The 11,311-nt window shown below is 38.1% G+C and overlaps 1 gene segment (V, D, J or C); it reads left to right on the forward strand.

Moving 5' to 3' along the window:
- The first annotated feature begins 9,945 nt into the window (after positions 1-9,945).
- Positions 9,946-10,981, forward strand: LOC119781084. The segment is given in 2 exon segments: positions 9,946-10,089; positions 10,250-10,981. Coding segments are annotated over 2 exon segments (396 nt in total).
- The last annotated feature ends 330 nt before the right edge of the window (positions 10,982-11,311 follow it).

An 11,311-nucleotide genomic window follows, 5' to 3' on the forward strand; every position in this document is an offset into this window, starting at 1 on the left:
CAAAAAGCAGCAGAGGCAGAAATCCAACTCAAAATATAAAACAAACCAAAATCATGGAGACATCAGGGTAAAGACGAGTCTGAGGAGCCAGGGAGAGACGAGCAGAGTAGACAGCACAGCAACGAGAAGGAACCAGCACTGAGTGACTGCAGAGGTGGAGTATTTAAGGACAACCAAACAAAGGAAGGACTAACGAGCTGAATGGGGAGCAGGTGTGGGTGGAACTGGCAAGAGGGAATCCAAGGGAAAAGAAAACAATCACAAGGGGGCAACAGAGAGTAACTAAAGAATGCTTGAAGATAATGGAAAATAAAAACAAAACAACTGATAACAGAAAACTCAGAGTAACAACAAATAGGAACCATAACATAGGGTAAATATGAAGTTGAAACATGTCACTCTTTTTGTTCAGTGCTTCATTGAACAAAAATACACAATAACAATTTAAACAAGTTTGTTTATTTGGTGCATTAAAACATAACACTGGTGACAGCTTAATTTAGATTAGATAAAACTTTATTGATCTCCTAATGGAGAAATTCACTTGTGACATTGGCTCTTAACTGGAGGTGCATAAAGGAGGAAAATGTGCATGAATAATATACAGTGCATCCAGATATATAGCGTGGATGGGAAAAAATAAAGAAGAAGAGATTTAAAGTGACTTATATACAGTAAGAATTTAAGGTATGTTGTTGTTAAGTGGAGTCAGGCAACAAAAGGAGTGCGGTTTCTGGTTTGCTAAATAAATGATTAAATAATTGAGAAGGATCTTATAGTACAGGATTATTGCACACGATATCCAATAGTTATTGCTCAGTTATTGCAGAGTTATTAACCCAGATTATAGGGCAGTGGCACTGTAAAGTCTGATGTCAGCGGGGATGAATGACCTGCCGTAGAGCTCCTTTTCATACACAGGGTGTATAACTCTCTTACTAAAAAAATAATGCATTGTATTTGATTGGTCTAATAAATGTATGTAAATATTCAAACAGGAAGTGGTCACAGATAGCCGATGTGAGTTAAATATCTCAGGTAAACATCATGATTAGAACAATAGACAAGAACTTAACACCTAAAGGAATAATTTCATTCAATAATTTTATCAAGAAAATAATTCCAAAAACTTTGTGTTGTGTGATTTTAGTGCGATGATGAAAAACATTTAAAGACCATCACTGATCTTCCAGCAGCAGGAGCTACAGGTGGATAAAACACCCCTCTATCAAGCCAATTGATTGTACCTTTTATTTACTCTCTTATAATTATCACTTAAAAAAAAAAAAAAAATATATATATATATATATATATATATATATATATATATATATATATACATACACACACACACACACACACACACAAACACTTGGACCAATCCCTCACCACAGCAGCTTAGCCAGCTCTCACCTATCCACACCCCCATTTTCCTTATTCCAGCTCCCCACTCTTAAAGGAATCAGCGAACTATTCCAAAAATCCAGGTCATCCATTTGTCAACTGGATCCCCTACCCAGACACTTGTTTTAGCTTGCCTCCCTTTTATTTGTGCCATTATCAACTTGTCTCTTACCACTGGAACTGTGCCTACATCCTTAAAAGCTGCTGCCATTACCCCAAATTTGTAAGGAACCTGGCACTGACCCCTCTAACTTCAACACCTTTTGTCCTATCTCTAATCTACCCTTCATCTCCAAATTCCTCGAAGAAACAATTGCCTCCCTCTCCACTCTCACATAGCCCACAATAACCTGCTTGAACAGTTTCAGTCCGGTTTCTGCCCATTCTATATCACTGAAACGGCACACAAAAAAATCACCAATGATCTCATGGCAGCCAATTCTGGAGTCCTCACCATCCTTATCCTTCTTTACCTGAGTGCAGCCTTTGATACCATCTGTCATTCCACCCTCCTCAACAAGCTATCTTCCACTGGCATCACCCACACTTCATTAGACCAGTTTACATCTCTGGCCACACTCAAGTTCGTTCAACTGAAGTCCTTCAAATCCATCCCCTCTTCTGTCACATCAGGGGCGCCCCAGGGTTTAGTTCTGGGGCCCTTCTTCTTCATCATCTACCTACTTGCTCTTCGCAGTATCTTCTGCAAATTTAACTTCATTTCCACTCTTATGCTGATGAGACATAGCTTTAACTACAGACTAAACCCTCGTCCACTCTTCCAGCCACCCCCCTCACCATTTGCATCTTTGAAGTTAAAACCTGGTCGACCCAAAACTTCCTTAAATTAAACAGCAGTAAATGCCAGCTTTTCCTCATTGGCACCAAATCCACCTTATCCAAAACGTACGGCATTTATAGTTTCCACATCGCATTATGTAACTGCACATGCACAGGAATATCATGTCGAAAGCTTACTGGAATTCACGTGTGCTGGTTGACCCCAGCGGTCGATTTGACACTCGGAGGAATGTTTATACAGATGTTCTCTATTTATGCCAAACCTCCTCATACATCATCTAATTGCGTACAAATAAGGCATTAGGGACTTTATTATTGTTAAGACTCATACTTGACCTTCAACATGTACTGTTTTGTTGCTAAGTAAGTATAGGGCCACGTGTAAGGATATATAAGGCAATAAAACTGCTTCTACACTTTCTTCCCCTTATGAAACATCAGCTGCCTCAAATGCCATCCCACAACCTTGTCACTTCCAGTCTAGTTTATTGCAGTTTATATTCTTCGGTCTCCCTCACAAATCTCTCCATAAACTTCAACTGGTCCAGAACTCAGCTTCCAGCATCATAACTCAAACCCCCTCAAACCAACACAGCGCTCCTGTCCTCCAACAGCTCCACTGGCTCCCAGTTCAGTTCCGTATTCAGTTAAAAAAACTCCTCCTAACATTCAATTCCATCCACAACGTCGCTCCTCCATATATGTCTGACCTTATCCATGTTCCCACTCTCCCACTCCTTCAGATCCTCTTTCTCCATACACCTGTTTGTCCCGCTGCCTGAGGGCAGTTCCCGTAAAGGGGAATGCCATTTCCCTTTAAAGATGAAAGGATCAAATGAAGATAGTATGACAAGAAAAAGCAATGAGAACATAGTTATGGTTGTAACTAACTACTGATGTTATGAGCTGAGCCGAGGCTTCAAAGGCATGTGTCGAGTAATGGAGGGGGCGTTTCCCCGAAGCGCGTGTCAAGACGTGCTTCATTTAGAGAAGGGGCCAAAATTGATGACATCCGAGGCTTCGCTACCGTCAAACCACGTGATCGCTTCGGGAAGTGGTTCGGGAAGCGCAAGACTCTTGACAGGCATCTAAACAGCCTCAGTGTTCAGTCAAGTTGATGGAGATTGGAGGAGAGTTGCTGTCAGCTGGATAAAGTTTGGATAGATTCTAAGAATAAATTGGTTGTGTTTCCAACCAATCTAGTTGCTTAAAGCTAATTTAGTTAGAATAAACAATGTAATGATCAAAATTTGAGCAAACCACCGGGCAAAGTCAGTGTTAAGATGTCAGTATTAACAAGTATTTTCCCCCAGCTACAGTTGCCTTCATAGGTGGCGTTATCTGTAAGAGACAGGCTCTCACTCCAGAGGTTGATGGCTCAAGACCTGTCTTTGACTTTTGAAAGTTGCGATTAAACTTAATTATTTTGGCTGATGAGACTAATTTGCATTGTTTTGCCCGAGTAAAAATATAGATTGGGAAAATTAGGTCGGTTCAGCCAAAAGATTGGTTCCAACCTGATTAAAACCAAAAAATGTGGAAAAACTATCATGTTTGAATAAAAACAACTAAAACATTTTATTTTGCTCATCGTTGCCCAATTCGCACAAACACTTTCACTGTCTGCTTGAGTTTATTTCACTAAAATGGCAGAAAAACTGTGCACCTTAAATGATTGTTCAAAGAAATTTTACACTTACAACTTACAAAAGATTTTATTATACACACCATTAACAATTTCAAGGGAACTTAAAAGGAAAAAAAAAAGAAAAACAGTTGCAAAGAAGTCACAGATTTAATACAAACTGTAGTTCTGCACCCCACCAGTAGGTGGTGACATGTTCACATGAAGCTTCATGATATGTGGGGATCATTGAAGCAACTTGGCCAAACGGTTCAATGCCTCATGAGGCTTCATCTCACCATTTCATTTCATTTCATTTCATTTCATTTATTTTGAAACATGACATGATTTTACAATGTTTGCATAGAATGCTACCTAAACATACAGCATGTTTCAAAAAGGAGCAGGATGAAGCATAAGCTCCATCACTAGAACTAACGAAAACTGCAGAATAGGAGAATAGATAGAATGAAGCAGAATGATGAAGAGGGGTCCCTATGTCCTGAGGCAGTCTAAAATGACAGCAGCCTAAATATAGAGCTAGCTCAGGATAACCTAAATTCTTTGGATTAGGAATAAGAAATATAGAGCAGTGGTAGCCATTTAAAAAATCAGTGGGGTCCGAATAAAGAAAATTATCAACCACTAAAGGTCCGGAGACATTTTAAATTATAATCTGTTACTTTAAACAACATTTAACACTGAAATAGACAAAGGGGAGTATGCATCCATGTTATACATTGAATTTTTAAATAAAAATATAAAAAAAGACATTTTTTCCATTTTAAAATCTAAAGTGTTTTTTGAAGTAGAGAACAGCTCATCATTCAGTTTGGTTTATAGACAATTTCCTGACTCCTGAACTGATCATTTGTTATTTTCTTTCTTTTTTCTGTCTTAATGTTGGCAGTGGGCTTTAGGCTGCCCTGCAAGGCTTTAAACCTGGGTTTAACCGGAGACTAAGCCATTCTCAAGCACATATCAAGGAGCTCATTTTGAGCCTGGATCCAGATTTATTGTTGATTCTGTTCATGGTGGAGAATCCTGCTTCACAGCAGCAGGTTGAGCCAAACATCCTCTAAATGTGCAGGGTCATCTTTGAGCACGCCATTTCACTTTTCTTTCACCAGTTCACCGCAGTTCTTCCAGCAGTCCACACTTTCTCTGCTCTCTTTTTCTCATGGTCTTCTCCTTCTTTCCCATCGCCCGGCTTGCCACAGGTTTGCCTGCTGTGTCTAAAAGTAGCAGCAGCAGCAACCCAGACCGACAGCTCATTGGCTCATTTGGATCACGTGCAGCCTGGAGCTGGACGCTCCCCAGGGCTTTACCGTATTAACAGGAGAAGCGGTGCAAGTGAAGTTAGACACTTGGACAACATGTAGTAATAATATAAATGTTTTAAATCAGGTTGGGTCAGATTAGCCAGCAGGTGGGTCCAGATCCGGACCACGGTCCGCTAATCCGTGACCTCTAATATAGAGCTACAGTAGGGCCAATGTAGAGCGCAGGAGATTGTCTGTGACTAAATTGTAATTCCTTGGGTGTTCCCAGCAACTAAATAAACATCACTCTATTTTTAACTATAAGCTTTATCAAAAAGGAAAGTTTTAAGTCTAGCCTTAAAAGTAGACAGGGTGTCTGCCTCACGGACTAAAACTGGTAGTTGGTTCCACAGGAGAGGAGCCTGAGAACTAAAAGATCTGCCTCCCATTCTACTTTTAGAAATTCTAGGAACCACTAGTAAACCTGCAGATTGAGAGCGAAGTGCTCTGCTAGGAACATAAGGAACAATCAGATCTCTGATATCAGATGGAGCTTGGCCATTTAAGGCTTTATATGTGAGATGGAGGATTTTAAATTCTATTCTGGATTTAACAGGAAGCCAATGAAGAGAAGCCAGGATAGGAGAGATATGATCTCTCTTTTTCATTTTCATCAGGACTCTGGCTGCAGCATTTTGGATCAGCTGAAGGCTTTTAACTACAGTTTGTGGACTTCCTGATAGGAAAGAATTACAATAGTCCAGCCTTGAAGTAACAAATGCATGGACTAGTTTCTCAGCAAAAGAAAAACTCATAAAACCTCTGATATGGGATTTAAATCAAAGAGGTCCTGATCAAATATAACACCAAGATTTTTTTTACTTCATTTTTTTATTATCTTAATTCAATGAAATATATCACACATATAGAGTGACTGACAGATCAGCTTATTTTTGAAAGTCCTTTACAAAGACAATAACTCCTTTTTCTTGTTTGTTTCTGCATTCAAACACATTCTCTAATTTAACAACTTCAAGCTGACAACAAAAGGCTGTGAGTCGGTTTACCAGGAGGGAGGAGCTGAGCTGTTACTGAACTATAGAAGAGAGACAAACTTCCACATTCAACACAGTTCAACACAATCACTACATCTTCTCAACATGCTCTCTGTGCAAAAATGTGGATTTATTCTACTGGTCCTGCTCTTTGGAACAGGTTGGTTGGAGTCAAACATAGGAAAAGCTGATCATTGCTATTCTTCAGTTATTTGGCTTTTTTTTTCTTTCAGATATAAACTGTCAACAACTTACTGCACTGAAGACTGAGGAGTTCACTTTAGAGGGCAGCTCAGTAACTGTGTCCTGCAGTTACAACAAAGGTTCCACCAGCTATTTGTTCTGGTATCGACAATATCCTGGAAAACCTCCAGAGTTCCTGAAGTCCCACTCTTCCTTTGGTGAAGCAGAATATCTGGGCAGAATGAAATTTGAAGCAAAAGAAGAAAAAATGAGCATGACCATCTTCTCTGCAGTGATGATTGACTCTGCTGTGTACTACTGTGCTCTGCAGCCCACAGTGACAGGAAACGCCAGAACTCTGTACAAGAACCTGCAATATTCCACAACATCCACTAGAGGCCCTCAGAGACATAGGCTGCAGGGACCACTCTTCCTCACTCTGCTAGATTCTGTTAGTTCAAGTTCTAACTTTATGTTCTCTCAGTGTCTTCTTATCATAGTAGCTGCATCTGGCCTGGTGCTCCATTTAGCTGTGAACCTTCCTGTAGGGAGATATAGCTGTACTGCAGACCCCAACGTCTTCCATTATAGAGGACAGAGGTGGGGCTATTTTTCAGTGGTTACTCCTGTTTTCCTCCTTGACATATGGAATCAGTTATGATTTTAAACCTTCATGCTTTCTTTCTGATGCAATATCTTGCTCACAGCTAGTTTACTGATGCCTATTTTTAACATAACAACATAAAATATGAATGGATCAGTGCTTCCTTTGTTGTAGCTGCAAATTCAATGAAATGACACAATGTCTACTGTAACTAAACGGTAGACATTAACATACAAAAGGTTCTGGTCCCAAATATGACATTCTTTAGACATTTCAAACACACACATGAAAAAAAAAACATGCTCATTCTTGGAAAACTGCTGACATTGAACAAAAGTTGTGTTGCCATAAGACAAAAGCAAAACAGCCCCAGGCCGTGCTTCTATTGAGGTACACATTCATGGTACACATTCATCACCTACCAGGACACACTAAAAAAGTCTCTTGGACCCGTGCTCTAAACCCAATTGGAAGTCAGCCATTTTGAATCAAACGTGCCATTTTCTCTCATTTATTCATGTCATATCTAAGCAAACTTGTGCTGAGGTTTTGAGTTACAGATTTCAAATTCACCATACATAGACTTTAGGCATTGGGGATTAAAAGGTATCAAATATTTTTTTCTGGATTAAAGCATGTAGATGTGACTAAGCATTGAAACGTAAACTCTCCCCTTATAAGATACTGGTGTTTTAAGTTCAATATGCATAGTCAGAGCAGTGTTGTTTTCCCTGTGTGTCATCTCAGATCAGCATTCATCTCATAGAGTTGGTAGTTTATGGACATCACTTTAGCCCCGCCTCCTAAGAACAGGAAACTCATGTTTCACTGCTGGAAGTTCTTTCTTTTCACCGTGCTCCCTATGGAAGAGGAAATGGCCAAAACAGCTGTTAGGCAGGTCTAATTTAGAGCAAATAGGCGTAGGCATGGGGGCAGCGGTGTGAGGCTCCTCTGGCCATAATAGACAGAGAGCCGCCCAATGCCTCTTGCAGCTGTAATTTGTAGAACCATCTGGAGTATATATGTATGTATATATATATATATAAATTAAAATATAAAAAAAATAACTTCATATAAAATAAATAAATATATACATGAATAAATAAATAAGTTTGGATCCAGGAAAAGGCTAATCCTTTGTCTTTTTGTATATCTATATTTATTTTTTCTTTTATTTGTGTATTTGCCTTCCTTTTTGTGCATTTATAAATGTATTTATCTTCTAATTTCGGCTTTTATGTATTTATATTTGGGCATTTACCAAAAAGTCGACTTGTTGATTTAATTAAGCAGAGTTGTGATATTAACAAGACGGTTGCTGCAGAAAGATATACAGTTGTGCTTCAAAGTTTACACACCCTCCCGTTAAATATTAAAAAATCAGCTGTCAGTAAAATTTATTTAATTTGACAAAAGTGATAATAAATTATAAATAATGGAAACTGTGACATATTTATAAATCAACAAATAAAACAAGTAAAATAGGTTGATGCAGCACCTGAACAAACATTTTGTTGAGCAGCAATTTCAGGCAATTTCTGAAATCAGGTGGTTTCTGTAATGTTCATTAAATGTTCAGTCAAACTTCTGCACCTGTTGACAGGTATGTTGGTTCACTGTTCATCAGTAAGGTACCTAAATTTTTCTGGGAATGTTGTTTTTTTATATAGAATTATATGTAAAATTAATATTACAAATCAGTATTTTATTTCACTAACTTTTCTCTAACATTTTTATTTATTTTTTCCAGTTTTGTTTTATTTAAATTACTGGCGTAAATTTATAATTTTCTTTAATGGTTGGGTATGTAAACTTTCGAGCACAACTGTGTATGACCTTAGTAATCATTTTTTATTTACTCTTTAAAGATCCAGAATTCACATTTAATCTAGATAACACATGATGTCGTTAGATTGGTTAGTTGATAATTGATCAGCCATTTTAGCACATACTTTGTAGAACCTGTCTTTTTAAATTATTCCTTTTCGTGGTAGAGTTGTGGTCTTTTAATACTTTTAGTTATTATTGTAATCCTTCGACTATACTCGAGCTTCAGGATATTTTGTATTAAAGTTGAAAGGTTTTACTTTTGTGATTGCAGCTGGAAGCAGATTTAACTTCTGTAGCTTTGATCATTGGTTAGCTATCTGCATTAAGAACTGGGCACTAGCATTTTTCTGATAATGTGATTGGAAACATAAACTCAGAAACTTCAGCTGACAGGCTCACAAATGGACAAAGTTATCATAGAAATCCCAGGTTGAAAGTACAAATCAATGCTATAGAATATTTCTTTCAACTCTTTGCAATTGATCCATGAAATGAATGACCAGGAGGAATTTGACAGAACATTACCTCTTTTTCAAAGTTTTACCCCTTCCACCTAAAATGATGTCATGAGACATACAGTAGAAATGTGCCCACACTGGAAAAAAATAGAAATAAATAAACATTTCTTAAATTAAGTGTATTTAGCCTTAATTTGAGTAGGTAAATGAGATGATTTGCCAGTTGAATGAGTGTTTTTACTCTTAACATAAGATAATTAGATAATATGCACTCAAAATAAGACAAACCAATGGTGTTTTCTTATTTTAAGTGTAAATTGTCTTGTACCATTGGCAAAATCAAAGAAAAAATGCACTTATTTTAAGAAAAAATTACTTATCTAGATTTCCATTTTTTCCAGTGCAGAAGTAAGACTGCTTTTGGACTTTGGCAGATTTAATATTAGGGGAGAGATCATTTCATGTAGCAGGTGTTATCCGTTCCTTATGTGACAACATAAGAAAATATGCATTATCCATACTTATAAATATATATATATTTTTTTTTGACAACTTTCCACCTATAGAAACCCACAGATAATAATTTTAGTTCTGTGGCATTAAGTATTTGACCCATGGATAAGCAGCTAGAGCCTATTTTCCCCACTGTTTGACTCAATCTTCTATCTCCACTAGAGGTCGCCATCATCCAGTAGGCGGAGCTCTCCTTGTGCTCTGTGTTCCAGCATTGTGTCAATAATAAGTGTTGCTGTGAAGAGAACAATAGTCAGACTGAATGTTGAACATCAGCTAGTTTCTCCTGCTGATTTAAACCTTGTTGGACAGATGGAACATTGGCTGTGGATTATTCTAGCTGCTCTTTTCTTTGGTAAGATAGAAAGCTCAACATGTTTCCTCTTCAAACACTTGAACAATAATCAGTGAAAATTACATCTACTGTACACAGAGTAGAGATCTTTATTTTGTTTAATTTAATCAATCATCTTTATTGATTCATCTCTTCCTCTGCATGTTCTGTTCTTCCTCAGAGTGTAAAGGAGACTCAGTGACGCAGACAGAAGGACATGTTGCTGCTGCTCAAGGAGAATCTGTAACTCTAGGATGTAGTTATAAGAGCACTTTCACTCCAACAATGTTCTGGTATAAACAAGAAGAAAACAGCTTCCCAAAGTACATGCTGAAAGGATTCTCATCAGGAGGAGATAAAGCTCCGGATTTCAAAGACAGATTCAAAGCTGAACTCAACGGCAACAAGAATTCATTTAATCTGACGATCCAGGATCTCCGTCTGTCAGACTCTGCTGTGTACTACTGTGCTCTGCAGCCCACAGTGACAGGAAACACCAGAACTCTGTACAAGAACCTGCAGAGCAGAGACTAAACAATACTGCACTATAACCACTAGAGGGCCTCATTTACTGTACTTCTTCTTTTGGGGCATAGGTGAAGTGCTTGGATCTGATGGCTGATTACTTCATTACACTGTTGCCTGTTCGGGTTGGAATACTCCTCGTTAAACAGCCAACAAATTCATCCTTCTTTTTGAAGAACAGGTCCGCTGTATCCTACGTGGCCTTGGTATCCCATGATGCATTGCGAGACTAAGCAAGCCAGTTGCTCTGTACTCAGAGAAAAAAGGAGTTTAATATAATACAAGTACGTATGTGAATAGTTCTGTCTGAAATTAATGAAAATAGTTGTGTTACATGATTATTTGGTCAGATGTGTCATGGGTAATGTTTGGTTTATTGAAAAGTTTTATCTGTGCAAATGGGTTTGGCTGACATTTAAGATTACAATATTTTTTGCAGTGTGTGGACTATATGTAAATCTTTTTTTAAACATTCTTTATTTAAGAACATAATAATCCAACATATATACAAATGTGTCTTCATATATGCAACTACAAAGAGCATGAAACCCAATAGTAGTGGAGAAAAAAATAAATAAATAAAGTGGAAGAACCACAGGTAAGTGACGTCCCCAGTGCTTCAGTCCCAGAGGTCTTGCAGGAAGCCGATCCTGGTCAAGGATCCAGAACAGACAGAACAGGCAGGATCCAGGCCTCGTAGAGCTTCCAGGCAGGTTCA

The sequence above is a fragment of the Cyprinodon tularosa genome, unplaced genomic scaffold (genome assembly GCF_016077235.1).
Source record: "Cyprinodon tularosa strain WSP-4 unplaced genomic scaffold, ASM1607723v1 ctg1704, whole genome shotgun sequence".
NCBI classification, from domain to species: Eukaryota; Metazoa; Chordata; class Actinopteri; order Cyprinodontiformes; family Cyprinodontidae; genus Cyprinodon; species Cyprinodon tularosa.